Raw genomic sequence first — 23,063 nt, forward strand, 5'->3', positions numbered from 1 at the left:
TTCTTTTGTTGTATTCATAAGTACATCGGAAACTGAGAACATTTAAGCCTTCCTCATACCCAGTGAGGATAGTATATCAGAAAACAGATCCAAATCCCACTCACCAAAGGAACTGAGGAGGATGAAATGAGCCCAGGTGTCATCATGTCACTCTGCTGCTTAATTCTCTACCACCCATAAAAGAAAAGCTTCCCAGGTGGCGCCAGTGGAAACAAACCTGCCTGCCAATGGCAGACATAAGAAACGTAGGTTCGATCCCTGGGTTGGGAAGATCTCCTGGAGAAGAAAATGGCAACCCACTCCAGTATTCTTGCCTGGAGAGTCCCATGGACAGAGGAGCCTGGAGGACTACAGTCCATAGGGTCACAAAGAGTCTGACATGACTAAACCAACTTAGCATGTAAAATAAGGTCCACACTCCTTCCTCTGATATTCAGGGTCCCTCTAAGTTGGACACAAACCACCATATATTCTCTATTTACACCATGATCCCTTTTATAGTTTTCCATGTTGGAAGACTTCTGTTTCACTGCAGGAAATAGAGCTGAATATTTTCTGTTGGGTTGTAATCTGTGTGACAAGTTAGCCACAGTTTGCAGTGATTTCTGGCTGGTTATTTAGGAAATGACCCAAGTGCTAACTTTCTCTGTTCCTTCTTTTGTATCTGAGCTCAAGACAGGAGAAAACCTGACAAACACTACTTTCGCTAGGTGATCAAGGTAAATACAATGGAGATAAATCATGTGGATAGTATGTACCCTTGATATGATGTGATAAGAATGGCACTTTGTCTCTCTGGTCTTCCTCCCCAAAACACATTATCCGAGTTGAATACTTTGGGACTTACACTTCTTTTTATGATGACTGGATGTTGACTTTTATTAGATACTTTTCTGTATCGATGTAGGTCTGTTTTTTCTCGCTCAATCTGTTATTGTAAAAAGGCAATCCTGAGCTTATGCATTCCCAAATCCATCCCTCATTTCTCCTTGCTCTGTTCTAGATTATCCAGGGGCCGACTCTGGCAGGCTGCAATCAAACTAGCCAACAGTTGGCTGCCATTTTGGTTCAGCTAACCAGAAACACCAGCAAGAGATTAGAATCCTGGAAGACAGAGCAGTCAAAGATTTTTCTCCTTCCTCTGCATCAGGTGGCTTGTCCTTCAATTGTTCCATATTCTCCATGGCTCCAGCCATGCAACCATGAGATTGGCCCATCATGGTTCTGGATACTATTGAATCCAACACCTAGGTTCCACTAACAGTATCTCCTTTCTTTATCCTTCCATCCTAGAGGTGATGATTTCCTCATGTTGCTAATAACTTCCTTAGGAAGCCAAGCAGGAGAGAATTTGGAAACCCAGATATTAGGAACATGGAAGGATAAAAAAAGGAGATACTGTTAAATGGGATTTTTTAAAGCTACCCATGGACTCAACCAGTTCTGTCTCTGTTGGCTGTGTAAATGTCAGGCACCTCTCCACAGATGTTTGCAGAGGTGTACTTGTGTCACTGCTCCTGTTTGTGTTTATGGTCGTGTTGACATTTTACATGTATTGGGGGCCAAATAAGATTGATCCAGCCAGATTGCAGGAGCCGTGAGTAAGACATTATTTAGCGAACACTTTCTGATCTCCCACTGAGTGCCAAGGCCCATGGTGGACACCAGGACCACAGAGCATGACCAGTAAGCCTGACACAGAGGAGCTCACAATCTTGATAGTTTAGTTGGTGCAAACTTTTGACTGTTTTTCAGAGTTCTGATAACATTGGTTCTGATAATTTCTGCTTGAGTTTTTGATGTTTCTGAGGTTTTAAGATTTTGTTTTTAGAAAATTTAAAAATGTGATATCCATTCTTTAATAGTTGTAGTACTATACAGGTTGTGCCTTTCATCAGGGGCAAGTTGGGTACTTTCTGGATTTTGAGAAATGGTACAATTCCATTTAAGTTCTTGAATTTATATACTGGACATAGATATGTTCTTAGTATTTCCTTTATATCCATCCAACATCTTTAGTGTAGGGCTTGAAGAATTGTAGTGATAGTATTTCATTTCTGATATTAGTAATTTGTCTTCTCTTTTTTGATTTTTGTTTATCTGGCTAGAGTTTTATCAATTTTGTTAATCTTTTCAGTGAACCAGTTTCTCCCCCCCAACCCCGAAGGGTGTTTTTTTTCTCTCTTTATTTTTGATTTCAATTTTTTTTTTCTCTTCTGTTTTTGGTTTGTTTCTTTTCAGATTGCTTTGGGTAAAGTTTTCTCCTCTTTTTCTAAGTTAAGGTGGAAGTATTGATTATTGATTGAGGACTTTCTTCTTTTTTAATCTAAACATTAAATGCTATAATTTTCCTTCTTAACACTGATTTAGCTGCATCTCATAAATTGCAATACATTGCACTCTCATTTTAATTCATTCCAGTGAAGTTTCTAATTCCTTGAGAATCTCTCTTTGACATACGGATGGTTGTTTAATTTCCAAGTGTTCTGAGATTTTTCTTCTCCTTCTTTATTGTTTGATTTCTAGTTTGCTTCTTTTCTTGTCAGAGAACATACTCTGCATCATTTAAGTTTTTAAATTTGTTTTGCTGATATAGGATGCTATCTTGGTGAATGTTTCCCATGTGCTTGAAATAAATGTGCATTTTGCTGTGGTTGATGAAGTGATATTTAGATCCGTAGTGTTTGTGAATCATGCAGCGCCCAGCCTGCCCTTTGGGCAATGGTTCAATTCTCCATGCTTTTGGTATTCTGTCACTGGTGAGATTCTTGCATGCACCACTCAGGTCGAAGTCCAGTTCCTAGAGTTTGCTGGAATCCCTTGCTCATATTTGCTCTTCCCCACTATCTGCCCTCACTCTTTGGCTACCAGGACACTCTCCTTCTGGTCCTCTCACACAGAGTGGAGGTTATTTAGTTTCCTCACTCTGTTGTGTACTTCCCTTGAATGGATTTGCCTAGATGACCAAGTGGTAAGATAATACAAAAATAGCACAAAAGTCACTTCTCACAAAAGTTTTTCTTTACAGAGTGAAATACCGCCCTCCCTCAAAGTTTTAGGTGTCTGCCATGCTGTTATTGAGTCTTCCATCACAGGGTTACAGATCTGGGCCTGGGGCATTTGCTTCTACCCATGCTATAAATCCCTCAGTATATTAATGCTGTTTTGCTTTACACCAGGGATCAGAACCTTTCCCAGTAAATAGCTAAATTGTAAATATTTTTGACTTTGTGGGCCATATTTTCTCTGATGTAGACAGATTTTATATTTTATTATTTTTTTTTAATTTATTTATTTTTTCAGTGGGTTTTGTCATACACTGACATGAATCAGCAATAGATTTACACGTATTCCCCATCCCGATCCCCCCTCCCACCTCCCTCTCCACCCGATTCCTCTGCGTCTTCCCAGTGCACCAGGCTCGAGCACTTGTCTCATGCATCCCACCTGGGCTGGTGACCTGTTTCACCATAGATAATATACATGCTGTTCTTTCGAAACATCCCACCCTCACCTTCTCCCACAGAGTTCAAAAGTCTGTTCTGTACTTCTGTGTCTCTTTTTCTGTTTTGCATATAGGGTTGTCGTTACCATCTTTCTAAATTCCATATATATGTGTTAGTATGCTGTAATGTTCTTTATCTTTCTGGCTCACTTCACTCTGTATAATGGGCTCCAGTTTCATCCATCTCATTAGAACTGATTCAAATGAATTCTTTTTAACGGCTGAGTAATATTCCATGGTGTATATGTACCACAGCTTCCTTATCCATTCATCTGCTGATGGGCATCTAGGTTGCTTCCATGTCCTGGCTATTATAAACAATGCTGCGATGAACATTGGGGTGCACGTGTCTCTTTCAGATCTGGTTTCCTCAGTGTGTATGCCCAGAAGTGGGATTGCTGGGTCATATGGCAGTTCTATTTCCAGTTTTTTAAGAAATCTCCACTCTGTTCTCTATAGCGGCTGTACTAGTTTGCATTCCCACCAACAGTGTAAGAGGGTTCCCTTTTCTCCACACCCTCTCCAGCATTTATTGCTTGTAGACTTTTGGATAGCAGCCATCCTGACTGGCGTGTAATGGTACCTCATTGTGGTTTTGATTTGCATTTCTCTGATAATGAGTGATGTTGAGCATCTTTTCATGTGTTTGTTAGCCATCTGTATGTCTTCTTTGGAGAAATGTCTGTTTAGTTCTTTGGCCCATTTTTTGATTGGGTCATTTATTTTTCTGGAATTGAGCTTCAAGAGCTCACAGCAAGATCCTCTATGACCCACCTCCCAGAATATTGGAAATAAAAGCAAAAATAAACAAATGGGACCTAATGAAACTTAAAAGCTTTTGCACAACAAAGGAAACTATAAGTAAGGTGAAAAGACAGCCCTCAGATTGGGAGAAAATAATAGCAAATGACGAAACAGACAAAGGATTAATCTCAAAAATATACAAGCAACTCTTGAAGCTCAATTCCAGAAAAATAGATTTTATATTTTATTTTTGTATTATATTCATAATAATTTGTGTTTAATGTATTCATATGTAATGTTCAAAATTAATTTAGTTACTTAATTGATCGAACTACTTAATATTAAGGTTTAATTTATTTAATATTTGTAATCTTATAACAATGATTAGCTTATATTATATTTTTATATTTAGTCTTTACCTCATGTTCTTTTTGGTTAGAAGATCATTTCACATCCAGCTTACCACAGTCCATGTTGCTGTCATATTTCCTTAAACTTCTCTTTGCAGTGAGTTTCTCAGACTTTCCTTTTTTTTTTTTTTTTTTCCCAATGACATGGACAATTTTGAGGCGTACTGGCTAAGAATATTGTAGGCACTTCCCTCATGGTCCAGTGGTTAGGACTCTGTGCTTCCACTGCAGGGGGCACGGGTTTGAGCCCTGGTCAGGGAACTAAGATCCTGCATGCTGAGTGGCCAAAAAAATGTAAAGCATCAAACTAGGTTGTGGCAACCACGAGAGTCCCTCTTTATCCCTCACCACTTTACTCTTGAGCTCTACACACTGCAGGGCATTCTGGTTGTCCACTGAGTTAAGGGTGTAGTGCACAGATATTTGAGTATCACGGTTTTTTTCCTCACCTTAAAGGACAATTACATGGACTCCTCAAGAAAGCGATGGAGTTCTAGGAAATAAATCACAGCCAGTCTCAGTTCAGCACAGCTTCTGCAGACATTGGAGTTTACTCATCACAGGAGCAACTGCTAACAGTCAGTGGGAGACATGGAGTTACCATGTTACAGATCATTTCTCCAGTTCCCAGAGGGGGAAAAGGGTGTCCTCAAGATCTCACCCTGGAGAGCTAGCTCTCTGTGCAGCCCCTCCAAGCTGGCAGGGGTTGGCAAAAAGAGTTTTGTGGAGGGAGAGTGGGAAAGACCCAGATACAGTCGGACCAGGGGTAGAGTGGCCTTGTCCTGGCCTCTGTAAACCTGGACTTTGGGTTCAACCCTAAAGTTGAGGAAATGGCCTGGAAAGCCCACGGTCAGGGCAATGTGACCAAGAACTAAGGCTCCTCTACATCAAGAATGAAGGTCTCTGTTTATTATCTCTACAAATATTGCAACATAGATGCTCATCTCTTTGGGAGAGATTCTGGCTCCTGACCCCTGGGTGGGGAGGACTTGGCTCTAATCCAGGGCAGGTGGGTCTCTCTCTGAAACTCTTCATTCAGATAACTGGAACCAAGAGTAATTCATCACTTTTTGAAGGATTAATCAAGTGTGTTTCAAGTTCACTTCAAAGACAGTTTAATTGATGAAAGTATACAAGATCCATTACACTTGAAGGCCATAGACCACGTGCAAAATTCAGAACAGGACTTTAGGAGAGCAGAGCACTATGGAGATACTGTTAGACAGCCTTCACCTATGTCTGCTGCTCTGTTGCATCTTGCTCTGTCACGTGGTGTTTACTAAACTCGACTCTGTGGTGGTAATTGTCAAAGCTGGGAAATGGACTCAGATTGTTCTCTATTTGCATGTGGGGGGAGAGGTGACGCTTTCTGAGTAATCAATCTTTGAACCAGGAAAACAATTCTTAACCTGCAAGTGTCCTCTAGTTCCATTAGGTATTCCTGCTGTTCGGTCAAGGAAGGTAAGGGAATTTTGAAATTTAAAAAGTCGGAAAATGTACAGATGCCAACTTTGACAAATTAAAGCAAGCAGAAAGGATTCTGATCTGCAGACTGGTTTCCAGAGTGTCATGTGGGATGGTGTACTGGAGCCAGAAGTGACAGCATCTCCTAAGGGACGTTTAAAATTTCACTCACACTGAGAACTGTTTCTTGATGAAATCTGGAAGCATCACATGGGTGAATGACACCACCATTGTACTTAGGTTTACTCCATTAGAAGAGAATCCTCACTAGCAAGGAGGGATGGAGTTCAAGCAAAAATCTTGACATGTTGACCTGATACATTTATAAATGGTGAAATGATTACTGACATAGTATTAGCTACCACCTCCATCCTGTCACATTTCTTTCTTTGTGTTGAGAACGTAGAGGTTCTACTCTCTTAGCAATAGTCAAGTATTTGACAAAGAATTGTGAGCTATGAGCATCCTGCTGTACACTGGATCCCAAAACTTGTTAGTATTATAAGTTGGGGCTAGTACCCTGTGAACGATCTCGCCCTATTTCCACATTCCCTAACCCTTGGTAAGAACCACTCCCTTTTCTGTTTCTCTGTTTGTCCTTTTTACTTTTTAAATTATTTTGTATTTATTTTTATTTTTTTATTTTTGGCCTTGCTGCTCAGCATGTGGGATCTTAGTTCCCTAATTAGGGATCAAATCCACTGCATTGGAAGTACAGAGTCTTAGCCTCTGGACTACCAGGGAGGTCCCGGTTTGTCCTTTTTAGATTCCACATGTAAGTGATAACAAACTGTATTTATCTTCTTCTGTCTCACTTATTTCGCTTACCATAATGCCCTCGAGCTCCTTCCAGGATGTTGCAAATGGTAGGATTCCCTTCTCTCACATGGCTGTATACTGAATATGTTGCATCTTCTTTATCCATTCATCCACTGATGTACACTTAGGTTGTATCCATATTTTGGCTATTATGAACAATGCTGCAATAAATTTAGGAGTGCAGATATCTTTTTGATAACCTATTTTCATTTCCTTTTGAATATACACAGAAGTGAAATTGCTGGATCTTACGGTAGCATCCTTGATTGTGTTCTTTGATGCATAGATTTTTTCTTTATTTTGATGAGGTCCAATTAATCTATGTTTTTCTTTTTTTGTTTCCTGTGTTTCTGGTGTCATATCCACAAAATGATTACCATCTAAAATATTTCTAGATACATAAATAAACACAGGATAAGAAGTACACATATAATTCTTTGCCCTGTCAACCAACGGGTGCCCAGAAGCAATGACCCTTCAGTACCAATGAGCACACTTAGGGCACAGATCGAGTTTTGTCAATAACATCCGACAATAAAAGGAACAAGGGCTCCATGGAAAGATTTATGACTCTAGAATTGGGACAGGAAATATGGAAAATGAGCCTGGAGTATCTTGTACAGTGTGAAAAAAAAAAAAAAAGTGCTCAAAAAACTTTCAAAAAAGGAAGCAACATTCCCAGGGGTTTTTCCAAAGGTATATACAAAGGGAGTTTACAGGAAGAGTTCCCAATGGCCAATCCGAGAACAATTTGAAAATGAAAATATATAAAGTTGTATTGGATTTTAACCCAAAGTGTAATAAAAATACCACGAGTCCATACTGAGAAACATAAATGATTTCTTAATTACACAAATAAGGATAGACAAGTGTTCCGCACAGAAAAATTCCAGTTTATGCAGACACTCCCACTTGTAGAAAGTGTAGCATAACTCCCCACTCCTGAAGCATGGACTGCACATCGTGACTTTCTTCCAAAGAGGATAGGATGGAAAGGGGGCATAAAACCATCACTTTATCGCATAGACACCTGACAAGCACTACCTCAGCCAGATGATCAATGAGAGCATCATCAGTGATCAATTGCGCTAATAGTATATACACTTGATACAATGTGATGAGAATGGGATTTTACATCTGTCATATACCTCTCCCAAACTCATAATCCCAGACTAGGTACAAGTAAAATATCAGACAAATCCCAGTCAAGGGACATTGTAGAAAACATCTACTGAGTACTCCTCAAAACTCTCAAGATCATCCACAACAAAGAAATGTTAAAGCTAAGAAGAACCCAAGGAGACATTACAACTAAAGGTTAGGGTAGTTTCCTGGCCAGGATCTGGGAGTGGGTAAAACTTATAGAAACCTGAGTAAAGTATGGGTTTGGTTGATAATATATAATGCATCAATACTTCCTCATTAATTGTAATAAATGTATCATATTAATGTAAGATATTAGGAATAGGGGAGGCTGGGTGAGGGGCATAAGAGATTTCTGCTATTTTCACATTTTTTTTTCAAATCTTAAAAGGTTACAAGGGTTAAAAGGGTTACAAAGGAAAAGGTGAAAATGAAGTCTATTTTCAAAATAAAAAGGCAAGGAAACTTTGGGCAAAACATGCTGAGTATGTTAAAAAGGAAATAGAAAGGAAACCAAACACAAGCATACAGAACCTCTAAGTGTGAAACAACTCTTGCTACTTCAACTTTTGCTCTCCCTTAACCTCCAATCCCATATAATATACTAACTGGGCCTCTTCCACCACAGAAACATCTCTGGATCCACTTTTTTCTCTAGCCCCACAAACACTGCCCTGATCCAAACTCATGGATGTTTTGCCTGGATATGGCAAGAGCCAGCAACCGAGGCCAGGTATAGACCTGGAACCCTGTACTTGCTCAAAAACCACTTTAAGACGTCTGCCAGTGTTATTTGCCACAGAAGAAGTCTGTCAAGATCCAGGCAGGGATCAGTGTCTTGCCAAAGATACAAGGGTCCAGAGCAAACCTTTAGCTGTGCGTACGTGTGAGTGCTCAGTCGATCAGATGTGTCCGACTCTTTGCGAACCCATAGACTGTAACACCGCCCCTCCCCCCTCCCCCAGGCTCCTCTGTCCATGGGACTTCCCAGGCAAGAATAGTGGAGTGGGATGCCATTTCCTCCTCTAGAGTATCTTCCCACCCAGGGATCGAACTTGAGTCTCCCACATTGCAGGCGGATTCTTTTAACACTGAACCTCCAGGGAAGCCATTAGGAAACACACGGACTTCTCAGAGGAACAGAACATTCGCTGAGAGTCCTTAACCCAGGGGAGTTGCCTGTCCAATCTGTGATGCCCTGGGCAAGATCAGCTTGGGAACAGGATGGTGTCTGTCCACACAGAAGCTGCTGCTAAAGATGCTGGATCCTAGAAATGACCTCCAGATAAGTCGGTGGGGGCAGGGGGGCAGTTTGGGCCTCCTAGCAGCCGGAGGCCTGAGGTTCTTATGTACCCAGAGCAAGAACCCAACCACACCTAACAGTCATATCCATTGAAGGACAAGAGGAGTACCTGTTAAGAGAGCTGCCATGTATCCTTCGTGGACTGCCCCCTTGGGCTGTGGTCCCGGCCTTGGCCCCAGAGCACAGACATCCTCATGGAGGCCGGGGCGGCAGCTCACCTGCAGCAGCATCTGCTCCCCACTCCCTCTCCCGGCCAGCCCCGGGCAAGTCTGATGGGATCTCCAGGGGCTTGCTGCTTCCACTTCTCTGGGGCGGCCGACCCTCTTTGCAGCCTGCACCCCTGGGACCCGCGAGTCCTCTCCTGCCTGGCTCCTTTCCTAATCCTCATTGGAGTCTGGGGCCTCTGGTGCCTGGCAGAGCGTCCTCCCAGGCATCTGCTAGAGACTGCCCTCTGCTCAAGCAGCCTGACTGGGGACACCAAGGTTAGCAGGCCGCGTGGATGACTGATCAAACACCCTTCTGTCTCTCATACTCAGGTCAAAAGCCAGGACCTCACAGTCACATTCACAGGACTCTGAGTTTACTCGAACACGTGGGATTCCACAGGGAATGGTCTGATACACCTCGGGATCACAGAGATGTGTCCCGCACTTCCATGGCAATGGTTACTACTGACGCACCACGAGGAGACTCACCCAGCGGCTGTGTCGAGTCCCGTCGGCTCCACCTGAAGCACCGTGGAAGGAGATGCTGCTCTGGGACTTCCAGATAAAGATACACACATGAGGTCATCAGGACCAGGGCCTAATCCACTCTCAGTGGTGGGGTGGGGGGTGGCGGACAGGCAGGACAAAACCCTAGGCCAGGTTTTGGGGGAGAGGTGGAGCTTTAGGCAGGAGGGGTGGGTAGCCTCGGGGCTAGGCCCCATGAGGAGGATGCCCCCAGCTCCAACAGGGGCCTTTGGCAGTTGGCTGCTGGCCTGATGGAGACTGAGCAGAGCCCTGAGGGAGGGGGCTGACAGTGCAGCTCACGGTGGGAGGGGACAGGCTGTGGGTGTGTGTTGAGGGTGGGTGGAATTCCTGTGGGGCAGCCTCTCTTGAGGTTCAGAGGGGCTGGACTTTTGTCTCTGGGAGAGAAACCACACTCGGAGTGGTCTGTGCCTGTGTGTTGTGCTGACTGAGGATTAACCTCCCCCCTCGGGCGGATGTGTCCGTTCAAAAGAAATGGTCGTGACAGAAATGCTTCTGCTCAAAATTCACTGGTCACGGGTCATCACATCACCCTTCCTAAGTGAAGAGGCCTGGCAGGGTCGTGTCCCCATGTGTGCAGGGAGAGAGGTAGACAAAAGGTGGCGGAGTACCCGACATCTCTCCAATTCCGCACTGCCTAGCAGATGGTCAACAAAGAACAGTGGTTAGAATTTATAACGACAAAATCTTTGTTTGGGGGAAGAAAGTCTGAGCAGGTCTCGTGGGTCTTGAAATTCTCCACCTTTTCCAAGTGTCCACTGACTATGTGACAGCTGCCGCATACGTGGCCAGAATCACATCTCCTGTTCCCATTGTTCTCTGGCACTCAGCAGGGAGAGCTGCCCCTTCAGCCCCCTGCACCCGTCCGCACCCCCCACTGCAGTGACCTCACCACCTCCTTAGGCCCGGAAGTCGCTCCTGCCTTTTGATGCCAGGCACAGCGTTTCCCTGTGAGTCTCCGCTGCCTCCACTCTTCTGAACCTGCCTGAACCTGGGGACACTGTTGGATGTTGCATCTTTCCTGGCTAGTACTTATTTCTCATGTTATTCGGATCTCAGACTCTGTCCCTCTCTCCTCTGGAAATTGTTTTGTCTTCAAGACACCTCAGAGAATTGGCAGCTCAATAGGAAACGGAATAGAAAACAAGTCAAAATCGCTGCTCTGTGTGTTTTCCTCCTAGAGGATATATTATTCAATTCGGGTGTTTGTGTGTGTTTTAGGGTGGGGAGCAGTGTCTTTCCCAGCTGGGACTCAAAGTTCCCAGGAACCAGTCACCTAGCAGGTCTTGTCCACTTAGCAGCTTCTCTTCACTCATTTCATCCCACTGAAATCTAGACCATGCTTACAAGTGGACAAAATAAAGTCCAGATGACCAAATAAATAGTCATTTCAATATACTTGGTAATCAGCTTTCCCAGGACAGAGAGAGGAGGGCCAGTCCAGGGAATACTGAGCCACACTTCAAAGCAACATTCGCATTTCTCCAGGATTCCAAGCAGATGGTGGGGGTATGGTAGAAAACACCTCCTTTGCCCCTGTGGTCAACAGCTGTGCAACAACAGCCAGGACCCCTTCCTTCCTGCCCCAGAAAGAGACCTCTCTGTGTTTTATCCAAGATGCAAAAGGACACCTCAGAGCAATCATCCATTTCAGACTTTCCCGTCACCCCCAAGACACAATGTCTGCAAGTCTGAGGGATGTCACCACACAGCCTCATCACCATCACGTCCCACAGAAGGAACCCAGCTTCCCAAAGCCCCAGAACGCCCTGGCTCAGACACTGACACTCCAGTGCTCCTCCTGGAGCCCCACCGCCCCGCCCTGTGTTGCCTTGTTCAGTGCGACTAGGGGACTTCTCTCCACCTTCTTTGTGTGACTACGGCTCCTAGAGCATTGCTCAAGGTGTGGGGGTGTCCAGCTTCTCCTAGGGTCCCCACTGCTAACCCAGGCTTTCACAGAGCAGAGGCTCCATAAAGGTCTTCGGAATACATGAGCCAGTGAGCAGGGGGCCCAATTAATTATCTGCTACTTCCTTAAATAAGCCAGACAAACCCAAATGAACAAGAGATAATTTAGTTTTTGAAAATGACACACAAGAAGGACAGAAGCATGAATTCACTACGATTACTTTTATCAGCTCATTCTTCCCCCATCAATATTACTGCTAAGTAAGCTCACTTTTCCAAAACAGTTCTAATTCCAATTCCATTGCATCCTGTTCAGGACCACAAAACACAATGGAAGAGTTTCCAATCTCTTTTATGAAACAGCAAAACTCTTGTTCTTGAACTGGGTAAGTACAAACACACTGATCAACATCATTCACGAAACTAAGACACTGAAATTTATTTAGCCTTCTATGAAAACAATCAAAGTTTGAAAATTTTGTAAGGAAAACAGATGAATCTCCATGTCATTGTAATTGTAGACAACAGGAACCCAAAGATGTTATACACCAGTTCCCCAAACCGCCCCAGCCCTCACTTTTGAGAAGGCTGACCACTCCCTCGTCAATCACAGAGGGAAGGATCAGCCTGGCTGCGGCTCTGGCTCAGGCCTCCTTATCCTCCTCCCTCGCAGCCTCTGCAGACTGCCGTGGGAAGGCCCTCAAAGTCATTTGTTTGAACTTGAGCAGAAACGCCATGACTTCCCGCTTGTTGGTCTCCGCATAGGCCCGGGGACCCCACAGGAACTCATAGCGAGCAGGGTGGCTGTAAGGCACCTGCCGGTACTCCAGGTACCCCTGCTGCACCCACACGTGGGTCAGAAGGGTCCTGGGCTCCCCAAAGACACAGTGCACACTCCCCCCTGACATACCCAATTTGCTGAGTGCTCCCCAGACCTTCTCCTCAGGGGCACGGTCTCCACCCCACATGATCAGGCTGAGGACCACTGCCAGGAGGCCAGCTTTGGGCATGCTCCGCCCACTGCTCAGCATCTCATCACAGGTGAGGCCCAGGATGGGGACCATGACGTAGGTGTGCTCCCTGGGGTCCACCTCCTTCACCTCCACGCCACAGACCAGCTGCAGGCTCTGCGAGGCTTGGGGGAAGACCACAGGAAAGTACTCCTGGTTATCCCTGAGGACCTTCTTCAGCATTTCCGCCTGGGAGGTCAGCTGCTTGGCTCGATACTTGAAGAGCAGGAACTTCATCAGCCTAGTTATCATCTGCTTCAGAGCTTCCTGGGACAAGGACTCCCCAGTGGCTGAGGAGGACACTTTGGGGGAAGAGGCCGAGGCAGATGCAGCCTCCCCCGCCTCAGCCCCCAAGAGCTGCGCCTCCTCCGGGCCCTGGGCCTCGCCTGGGTCCTGAAGGTGGTCTTCCTCGGGCTTGCTCAGCTCACTCATCTCGACCACGAGCGGGATGCCTGGGATCAAACCACAGCCAGGAGTGAGGCAGGGGTCAGACGGGGACAACCGGCCTGGCTGGGGGAAAGAGGGGTTGTGAATGGCCTCAGCTGAGAACCACACGCTGGGCGGTCTGACACAGGCCACTTACAGGTCTCCTCTTGAGGGGTGCTCTCAGACCTCATAGGGGCAAGCCTTTGGGACAGCCAGTCCCCCGGATACCTGAAGGAGGCTCCCCGGGGTGCAGCCAGCACAGACTGAGATGTCCGGGGCTGACAAGGTGGGGGATTATGCCCTTGTGGGGTCCCCACTGTTCTGGGATGGGGAGCCCCTGGTGCACACTCAGGGAACCCTCCTCACCTTGACTCCTGGTACTGCCTGGACTCTGCTCTCTGCCCTCAGGACACGAGTGCCAGTCCTCTGCTTTCGCCTCCTGGTTCCTGGAGCTCCTGTGAGAGAAAGGGAGGGGGCACCTCGGGGGTATCCTGTGGCACAGCCCTGAGCCTTCCGTGACAATACGATGGGTGGACTCTGTGAGGTCTCCCCAGTTGTGTGGTGGGAGGTCCCCTCAGGGCTCCCTTGTAGTGCTCACCCTTCCGCTGGCACGACCTGGTCCCTCCCCTCTGAGGACCTACATGGAAATTCAGAACAAGATCCGAGCCTGAATAGAAAGTGTTGAGGGGCCCCACATGCGGCCACACCTGCCCAGGGCTTCCTGCGGGTCCTAGACTGGGGAGCTGCTCGGTCCTCAGCTCCTCCTCACGCCCTGCCTGGCCTCCCAGCACTGACCACAGGGGCAGGGGTCTGCTCAGTCCTCCCTTGGGTTTGGGGAGTCCAGCCTCTGCCAACCTAAAGCCTCCGCCCCCCGCCCGAAAAACCTCACCTCCTGAGGTCCCTAAGCCAGAGGTCAAGAAACTGCTCATCCTGCTCACCCCGCTCTAGGGCCTCCAAAAGTCCCCACAAGGGCCAGGATCCCTGCCTCCCTGTTGGGGTCTATCTGCCTCAGTCCATCCTCACATGGAGCCTGGGCTCCAGGCAGGACTGGGAATTGTCCCGTCCGCCATTTTGAGACCCTGCCGCTTTCACGAGGTCCCCAGTCTCTCTGAGACCCACATGTGAGGAAGGCAGACAGGCCGAGTGTGCTCCTCTCACCCCAAGGGCTCCCAGGGCCGACTACAGGGGCGGGGATCTGCGGGGTTCGTTTGGGCCTCACGCAGGGTCCCCTCAGCCCTCCTTTGGGCACCTCACCTTGCCTCGAGCAGGACCTGGGATTCTCGCCTCTCCCCAACTGAAGCCCCGCCCCTTATACCCGGGCCCGGTCTCTCCAAGACCCGGATGTCAGGAAGTCAGACCGTGCCCGCTGCGCTCATTCAACCCCCACGGTTGCCCTGGACTGACAACAGAAACGAGCTTCTCTGAGGTGTCCTCTGATTGGGGTCCAGGGTCCTCTAGTTCTCCTCCTCAGGGTCCTCAACCTGACACCCCGCCGGACCTGGGAATTGGACCACCTGAGGCCCCGCCCCATATGCAAGGTACCCAGTCTGAGACCCGGATGTCAGGAAGTCAGCCCCCCTACCAGGTCCCCAGTCTGAGATCCGGATGTGAGGAAGTGAGACCACGCATGTTGGGCTCATCCTACCCCACGGCCGCCAAGGACCAACAGCAGCTACAGGCTTCTCTGAGGTCTCTTTTGATTGGGGTCAGGGTCCCCTCAGTCCTCCCTCAGAGTCCCCAAATTGAAACTCCACGGGAGCTGGGCTTCTTCCCTCTGCTCACCTGGGATCTGTGGGGTTCCTTATATCCTCCCTCAGGGACCTCATCTTGAGCCCTGGCAGATCCAGGGATGCCCCGTATGTTGACCAGAGGTGGGACCCTCACATCAAGGCTCAGCGAGCACAGAGGGTGGATGAGCACATGCTGCATTACCTGGCATCCAAGTCTCAGAGAGACTGGGGACCTGGTATAGGGGTCTGACTTCCTGACATCCAGTCTCAAACTGGGGACCTGGTACAGGCAGCTGGCTTCCTAACATACGGGGTTCAGACTGGGGTCCTAATATAGGGAGCAGACTTCCTGACATCTGGGTCTCAGAGAGACTGGAGTCCTGGTTTAAGGGCTGGGGGCTTAGTAGGGGAGAGGAGAGAATCCGAAGACCTACCCAGAGGCAAGATGAGGTCTCTGAGGAGGACTGAAGGGACCCCACAGATTCCCGCCTCTGTCGTCAGCCCTGGGAGCCCCTGGGGTGAGAAGAACACACTAGACCTGTCCTGACTTCCTGACATCCCGGTCTCTGAGAGATTGGGGACCTGGTGCGAGGAGCAGGGACTCAGGGGCGGAGAGGACAGAGCCCAGGTGAGTCAGCTTTTCCCATCAGGTGACCACCTTTAGCATCAGTCCTTCCAGTGGACAGTCACAGTTGATTTCCTTTAGGATGGGCCGGCTTGATCTCCTTGCTGTCCAAGGTACTTTCAAGAGTCTTCCCCAGCACCACAGTAGTACTATTTTATACATAGTCATGTGTATCTGTTAATCTCAAACTCCTAATTTATCCCTTCCCCTGCTTTTCTTCTTTGGTAACCATAAGTTTGTTCTCTGAGTCTGTTTCTGCTTTGTAAATAATTTTATTTGTATCATCTTTTTAGATTCCACATATAAGTGATACCATAGAATATTTGTCTTTCTCTTTCTGACTTACTTCACTTAATATGATAATCTCTAGGTCCATCTATGTTGCCATAGATGATATTTCTTCATTATTTTTCATGGCTGAGAAGTATTCCTCTGTGTGTGTGTGTGTGTGTGTGTGTGTGTGTGCAGACCACATCTTATTTATCCAATCATCTGTTGATGGACATTTGGGTTTCTTCCGTATCTTGTCTGCTGTAAATAGTGCTGCAATGAACATTGGGGTGCATGTATCTTTTCATATTGAAGTTTCTGTCTTTTCCAGGTATATATTTAGGAGTGGGGTTGCTGGCTCATCTGGTAGTTCTGTTTGTAGTTGTTTAAAGATCCTCCATACTGTTCTTCCTATTGACTGCACCAATTTACATTTCACCAACAGTGTACAAGGGTTCCCTTTTCTCTGCACACTATCCAGCATTTATTCTTCATAGGTTTTTTGATGATGGCCATTCTGACCAGTGTAAGGTGATACTTCATTGGAGTGTTGATTTGCATTTGTCTGATAATTAGGAATGTTGAGCTTCTTTTCATGTGCCTGTTGGCCATCTATGTCGTCTTTGGAGATAGGGTCTTTTTTGGAGAAAGAGTTTTGTGTCAGGGTCACACAAGCTGCGTGGCTCTAACTACAAACTGTGTTGGTTCAGGAGGCCGAGAGCCGAGGTCGAGGTGTCGACTGACGTTGGTTTTCATGAGGGACGTGGAGAGTCTGTCCCATCTTTCCCACCTCACTTCCAGGGCTTTGCTGGCCATGGTGGGCGTGTCTGGGCTTGAAGAGCTCAGCCTTCCTCTTCACCCGAAGTTCTCCTCTGTGTCTGTCTGCCTCTAAATGTGTCCTTTGTATGGGGACAGCTGTCCTGTTAGAGGAGGGTCCATCCTAATGAGCTCACTTGACCTCCCTCAGCTCTGTGAAGACCTTTCCTCTGTCTGTAAGGTCATGCCAAGGTACTTGGGATTGAGACTCCAGCACCTGACTCTGAGGGGACGCGATGTCACTCCTCACACCTTACAAAGGCTCTGAGGTAGGAACACACTGGAATGTTCTAAGGATGGAAGAATGGCCTTCATAGCTACCAGGGGTGAATCCAGGGGTGAGGAGAGCAGGCCACCAGGGTAGGAGCCAGATCACGTTGGGCCTGTGGGCCTGTGAGAACTGTGGCTCTGCTGGGTTCGGGGAAGGAAAGGCCCAGAAGGCCCTGAGCTGGGTGTCTCTGGGACCTTGTCCCAGTCCTCAAAACCATGTGGAAATGGAGGTTCCCTGCGAGGTGCTGAGCCACTGCTGAGGTTCAGGCCCGCGGCTCTGATCCTGTGCCTCCACTTCCTTCAGGAAACAGGGACCCCCGTCTAGGTACAAGGAAAGAAGTGAGAATGGAGGTGCGTGTGGTCAGATCCCCTGCAGTCATGGGCTCTCTCTCTATCCCTCGGCTCCTCTTCAGTGGTCAAATGAGGTGACAGTAGCCTAGCGGGTTATTTGAAGTTTGAATTCTGTGATCCCTTCATGGTGCCATCCCAGGCCCTGGCAAGGACACGGAGCACACCTGTCCCAGTAGTTCTTGCTCTCCGTTTTTTCTCTAGGCTCTGGGCAGGGGCCAGGGCATCTGGTGACAGGGGAGGCAGTGGTGTGGGAAGGGCTGGGTGGAAGGTGGCTCCCAAAGGTGTGGAGAAGACTCCTGGCAGGGCCGTCTGAGGTCGAGGGCGGCCCCAGGGTCGAGGCCAGATTGGTAAGCACGGATCTGCGCACGCAGCAGCCCTGTGCGAAGATGGGGGATCTGCAGAGCATGGGCAGGAATGGGGCCGGAGAGCTGAGGGGTGGGGTGGGGGCCGGGAGTGGGGGAAACAAAGCCCAGGACTGTGCCTGTCTGTGCTGGGAGAGGACCAGAGCCCGGCCACTGGGCTGTGAAGCCAGGGTACCCGCCCTCCCTCCTCAGTGCTCCCAGGCTTTCGAGTCCCTCTGTCTTGGAACTCACCTCGTGCCTCACTCCCTCTCTTCCTGGCCTCCCCACAGGCTGCATGTGATTCACGGGTCCTCTGGGTCGCCACTCCCTGTCGGCGGACCACGTGGAAACTGATGGAAGGAGCCAGCTCTCTGACACTCCCCTCTGTGTCAGCAGACTTGGAGGATGCTTGGACAGGTGGGGCTGATGTCTGGCCCAGGGCTGTGAGCTTGGAGGCCACTGTGTCAGGCTCCTGGCCTTTGTGGTTCTGTGTTTCCACAGCCACGTGAAGCCTTGGGAGCCCTGGGAGATGAAGTTCTGCTGTCTGTCCTTCTGAAAGCCTCACTCGGGTTTCTTCTTAAATGGTGTCAAGGCCCTGGAGACGTGGTGGCAGTCTGTGCTATGCGGACCCAGCACTGTACCCTGGCCATCCACATCGGACACCGGATTAGAAGTACGCAGCCTGGCGGGAGCTACTGGAACAGAGGCTGGGGATGAGCCTCGCCCAGATCTAGGTCTGCATGTGGCACTTGTCTGTGTGTGTGTGTACGTGTGTGTGTGTGTGTGTGTGTGTGTGTGTGTGTGTGCGCCCGGCAGAGACCATGAGAGGCACCACAGCACCCAGCCTGGGTTCCCCATCCCCACTGCCTGCAGCAGGGCCTGAGCAAGTTCCCTGACTCCCCAGGGGTGAGGCCCCACAGCAACACCTGTCTGATGGTGAATCACTTGGGGACCTGATGTCCGCACGTTCCCCACCAGGGCCCTCCTGCTCTGACCCTGTGGCCTGCAGTGGTCAGACTGAGAGCTGCCCATGGCCTGGTGGGTTCATAGAGCACCAGACCTCTCCCTTTCATTTAGCTCCGTCCCTCGCTTGGCCTCGCCCCGAATTCCCTTTGCAGAGGTGAGCCTGTCTGAAATGCTCAGCCAGAGGATCCAGTTCACCCAGGTTCCCTTCGGTAATGCGGTCTTAGTCTCTGGTAGGCGTGACTTTGAATCACCTTGTCCTCCTTCTGTGTCCTGTCCTTGCACACAGGTCTCGTGGACACTGGGGACACTTTGCTGTGCCCCAGAAAACCTAGTTCCCGACGAGGTGAAGGAGCAGGAGAATCAAGCCCTGCTGCCAGACCTGTGATGGAACTACATGACTGCGCTTGCCAAACCCCACTGTCTGCTGCAGCCCATCCCGGGGAGGGCCGGGAAGTACATCTTCCAGGTGGACATCCCCAAGCACCTGATCCCCTTTGGGCAGGAGGCCTGTCCAGACTGGGCTCTCGAGACGAAGGTGACTGAGAGACCAGCTCATGGTGACACCGTCCAGTCACCGCCGCGCCCTGCAGTGGGCTGCCCACTTGGTGCGGGGCTAGGCCGGGACTCCCCTTGTGCAGTGCTGCTCTGGACTCAGCGAGAGTCTCCGGGACTTTGACCTTCATGAAATGACGGTGTCGCCACTCGTTTTGGCCCTGCTGGGTCTGGGTGGTTGAGAGTGTGTTAAGAAACCGGTTAGTCTTTTTCCCTCTCTGTTCTGGCCCCAACTCCCTGATATTAGAAGAGTGTCCAGAGGGTGATAGGGAAAGGCCGGGGGCTGGGCTGAGCATCAGAAGCTGGCAAGGCCTCAGACTGTTGGAGAGGCCCACGGGCCCAGAAACAGGCTGTGGTTTGTCCTTCCAGGTGACCCTTGCACTACTGTAAAGTGTCCCTTGGCTCACAAAGTGTTTGTTGGATGCGGTGCCTGGCTCTTCTGTGTCCAAGGACAGGCCCCTAAATACAGCTGTGAGGGCAGAGTGACAAAGACAAAGGGTGTTCAACTTGTGGAAACATTGTACTTGTCTTTGGGTTTGGGGTCATGTGTTTGCAAGGCCCTTGGCTGGTGCAGTACCCTGCTTTCTGGTGGGCCTCTTGAGGAGGCCCCTGGATCGGGAGCTGGAAACACTCAGCTGCTGATCAGAAACTTGTGGCAACATCAGGGGACCCAGGAGGAGCCCCTTCTGCTTCAGGGTGCATCACTCATGGAAGGTGACACCCCCAAGGTCAGGAGCCCGGCTGGCTTGTCTGCTGAGCAGCTAGGCAAGACTCAGGGAGCAGCCCCTCCTGGGCTCGCCTCAGCCCTTGGCTTGTGGGTTAGACCCTTGGCCGAGCATGTGAGATGTTGCTACTTCAGATGAAAAGGGACCACGAGGACTAGACCGAAGCCTGCCTGGGGTGTGGGCTTCCAGCCTCATGTGGTTCACCCGGTTCAGTGTGTGAAGAGCACAGACAGACTGAAAGAATACAGACTTGCAGTTCTTGTTCGATTCTTTATTTACTCCGGTGAAGTTTTGCTTTACTTTATTAGAGCCAGAAATAGATTTTTGATTACAAGAGAATGCTTTTGAGTGTCCCTGGGGAGCTGGCAGCTTAGGGATTGGGGTTGTCCTTGAACTGCTTACAGAGGGCACACTTGTAATGTGAGGACTCCTCCTGCTCCTCATCCACCTCAGGGGCCTCGTTTGGGGCTGCAACTGAAACGGCCGCCTTCACGATGGAATAATAGGTTTTGTACATAGTCATCACCGAACCATAAACTGGGTACTCTAGGGGGCTCTTGGGCAGTTCCCCTGCGCCATTCCTTCCAGCAGTAGCCGGGGGTACAGACGTGGCATTGCTGGATGGACCCTCTCCACTGGGGCCACCCTGTTCGCTGGGGAGATGGTTTGCCCTGGCCTGTACAGCTACACTGCCCATAAACCAAAGGCCACAGAACACCAAAGAGTGCCATCCAGGGGTTCCGTGAGCAGTCAGGGTTCCCTTCTGGGCCTTCATGTCAGCCTCTTGGGTGGACTCGTTGTGATGGAATCAAGGAGAGCGTCTGGTCATCACCACTGGCTTCTTTCTCTTTGGAGTCATTCTTGTGCCTGTGGTGGGCTGAGCAGTTGTTATGGGGTCACCTTTCCTCCAGATGTTCTGCAGGAGGAGAGGCTTGTCTCTCTGAAAGTTGGAGTTGTGATAAATCTGAAAGGAAATGGATTACTTTAGCCATCGTAGGGGGAGAATAACCGTTCCTTGCCGCCCTCCTCCCCACCACAGTACTGGCCTTCCCTAAGGAGGGAGACAAGGTCTCTTCATTCCTGGCAGGTTATGAGCCCCTAGTAAGTGTGCTCCCTAGAGCTCCCCCAGGGCCAGCCTCGCTTGAGGTGTTACTGGCCCTCCCTGACATCAAGTGGCCTCTCAGGTTCTGGAGTCAACCCTGTGGATCCTGTCTAAGGGGGTTTGTGGAACACGACAGACCCTGCTTTCTTCTCTTTCCTTAACTACCCTCTCAAGAGAAAAAAAAGTTCTCCTGGGAAATGAAACCCATCCAGCACTCGGCTCATCTAGTCTAGTCTCCCCAGAAGGGCTTTCTACGTTACCATCATCCTCTTCCCCAGAGAGAGACCCAAAGGATGGATTTTACTGAACCCACAGAGGTTCGGTCCATGGATGAAGCTCTTGCTGCTGTCTGTCTCGAAGATCCTGTCCATGCCTCTGCCCTGGAGGACCTCCGTCTGGAAGAGATCTGCCTCGATGACCACCATGTCTCCCTTGTTGATCCAGCACACAGAGGTGAAGGCCGCATCCTCCACGATCATCCAGAGCTTCCTGGGGAAGGACAGCCTGAGGACAGCCTTGTTCTCTTCCTTGATAGCCGTTCTGGGTTCGGGCTCTGTGGGGACAGGTTTTCTTGGGAGCCCAGATCTGAGCTCTTGGGTTGGTCACCCTGCTTCACCAAAACCTCCCCTGAATTCACATTTGCATCGGGGAAGAATCAGGGGGGTCCCCTGCTGTGGGCTCCCCGTCAGTTGATGGGGCCAGTGGGGCTGCAGTGCCTCATCGGAACTCTGACTATCTATGGAGCCAGTCTAGCTCAGGAGCATTCTCTACCCAAGCAGTGAAAGCTCAGGGCAGAAGGGCCTCAGACCAGGGTCGTGGTGCCCAATAAATACTGTCTGGAGATTCTAGAATCTGGCAGCCAATTAAGTGGCCCACTTCCTTAACTGATTCAGGATGTCACAGTGGTGATGTGGAGAGGCTGCCTTGGCCCAGCGTAGGGGAGGTGGGACAGAGGTGGAGATGGGATCCCCAGACTGTCTCTTTTCTGAAAGTACAGAAAAGCATGTTTCGGGTTGCCTGCAAAGGCTCCCATCTGCTGCCAGGCACCTTGTTTCAGGAGGCCAGGCCCTGGACGGGTTGACAAACATGCCCCTCGATCCACACCCCTCCCTACCAACGGGCAGGCCTGTGGCTAGCTTCTGCTAAAGGGCCAGGCCCTGGCGAGTCCTGGCTCAGCTACCACTGAGAGACACCCTAGGGGTCAGATGGGCCACTGGCGACTGTCCCACCCAGAAGACGGGGTTTGTAGTGGGCTGGATGGCCTAGGCTGAGTTGGTGGTCCCACCCTGCCCCCACTCCCCATCCCTGTCCTTCTGGCTTTGGTCTCTTCCAACTGGTACTGCTGGTTGGTAGGTCCTGCTCAGATGGCCCCAAAGTCAGAGTCCTGTTTCCTGCCCCCACCACCCCCCAGGTCGAGCTCTCCCCAGAGTAGGGCTGTGCTTGAGCACAGTGGGAGTGACCTCACGTTCCACTTGACTGTTCCCCAAGCACCTGAGACACAGACTCCTCATGACGCCGTGTGGGAGGGCACAGCCAGGCGCTCTGCTGAGCTTGCAGCCTCCTGACCTCTGCCCACCCCCAGACGACATCCCGCTACAGATCACAGGTCGTTGGCTTCAGTTTCCATTTCTTCCTATAAAGACTGCTCTCATGGCCCTCGAGTGCTCAACTTGGGAACATCTGTGTGTATGCTTTTCCCATCCCCTTCCCAGAGTCTCAGACTCGGATTCAGCCTCCCTGGAGGCTGCCTTGAACTCCCTGTTCCCTTTCATAAGTGGAGTGGTTTGGCTTCTGCTATCCCCGGTCCTGGCCTGCCACGTCCAACTTGGGTCTC

At 49.4% G+C, this 23,063-nt stretch overlaps 1 protein-coding gene, 1 long non-coding RNA gene and 1 pseudogene across 7 annotated transcripts; 1 reads left to right on the top strand and 2 right to left on the bottom strand.

The window, feature by feature from the left end:
* Window positions 1-12,468: 12,468 nt before the first annotated feature.
* LOC122435084 (melanoma-associated antigen 10-like) lies at window positions 12,469-14,863 on the bottom strand. Of its 4 annotated transcripts, none has more exons than XM_043458967.1 (4): window positions 14,736-14,863; window positions 14,080-14,118; window positions 13,848-13,936; window positions 12,469-13,507 (listed from the first exon to the last, which is right to left on the bottom strand). In XM_043458967.1, exon 4 carries the CDS (start codon window positions 13,485-13,487, stop codon window positions 12,690-12,692), a length of 798 nt encoding a protein of 265 aa, XP_043314902.1. In that variant the 5' UTR covers window positions 13,488-13,507; window positions 13,848-13,936; window positions 14,080-14,118; window positions 14,736-14,863; the 3' UTR covers window positions 12,469-12,689. The 4 variants fall into 4 exon arrangements, with proteins under 4 accessions (XP_043314902.1, XP_043314904.1, XP_043314901.1 ...); XM_043458969.1 differs by lacking the exon at window positions 14,736-14,863 and adding an exon at window positions 14,640-14,709; XM_043458966.1 differs by lacking the exon at window positions 14,736-14,863 and adding an exon at window positions 14,601-14,701.
* A 229-nt stretch (window positions 14,864-15,092) lies between these two features.
* LOC122435085 lies at window positions 15,093-20,394 on the top strand. Of its 3 annotated transcripts, none has more exons than XR_006267581.1 (4): window positions 15,093-15,170; window positions 18,175-18,301; window positions 18,386-18,618; window positions 19,137-20,394. It is a non-coding gene; the product is annotated as an uncharacterized LOC122435085 (long non-coding RNA). The 3 variants fall into 3 exon arrangements; XR_006267579.1 differs by lacking the exon at window positions 15,093-15,170 and adding an exon at window positions 15,724-15,839; XR_006267580.1 differs by lacking the exon at window positions 15,093-15,170 and adding an exon at window positions 15,724-15,839 and having other exon boundaries at window positions 18,386-18,557.
* A 103-nt stretch (window positions 20,395-20,497) lies between these two features.
* LOC122435700 lies at window positions 20,498-22,818 on the bottom strand (annotated as a pseudogene).
* Window positions 22,819-23,063: the final 245 nt, after the last annotated feature.

The sequence above is a fragment of the Cervus canadensis genome, chromosome X (genome assembly GCF_019320065.1).
Source record: "Cervus canadensis isolate Bull #8, Minnesota chromosome X, ASM1932006v1, whole genome shotgun sequence".
Lineage (NCBI taxonomy): Eukaryota > Metazoa > Chordata > Mammalia > Artiodactyla > Cervidae > Cervus > Cervus canadensis.

Excerpts from the sequence above, each read along its gene's own strand:
- LOC122435084 (XM_043458966.1), bottom strand. Across the intron at positions 13,937-14,079 it reads CAGGTCGTGCCAGCGGAAGG|GAGCTCCAGGAACCAGGAGG; the intron begins GTGAGCACTACA and ends TTTCTCTCACAG. Across the intron at positions 13,508-13,847 it reads AGGCAGTACCAGGAGTCAAG|GCATCCCGCTCGTGGTCGAG; the intron begins GTGAGGAGGGTT and ends GTTTGATCCCAG.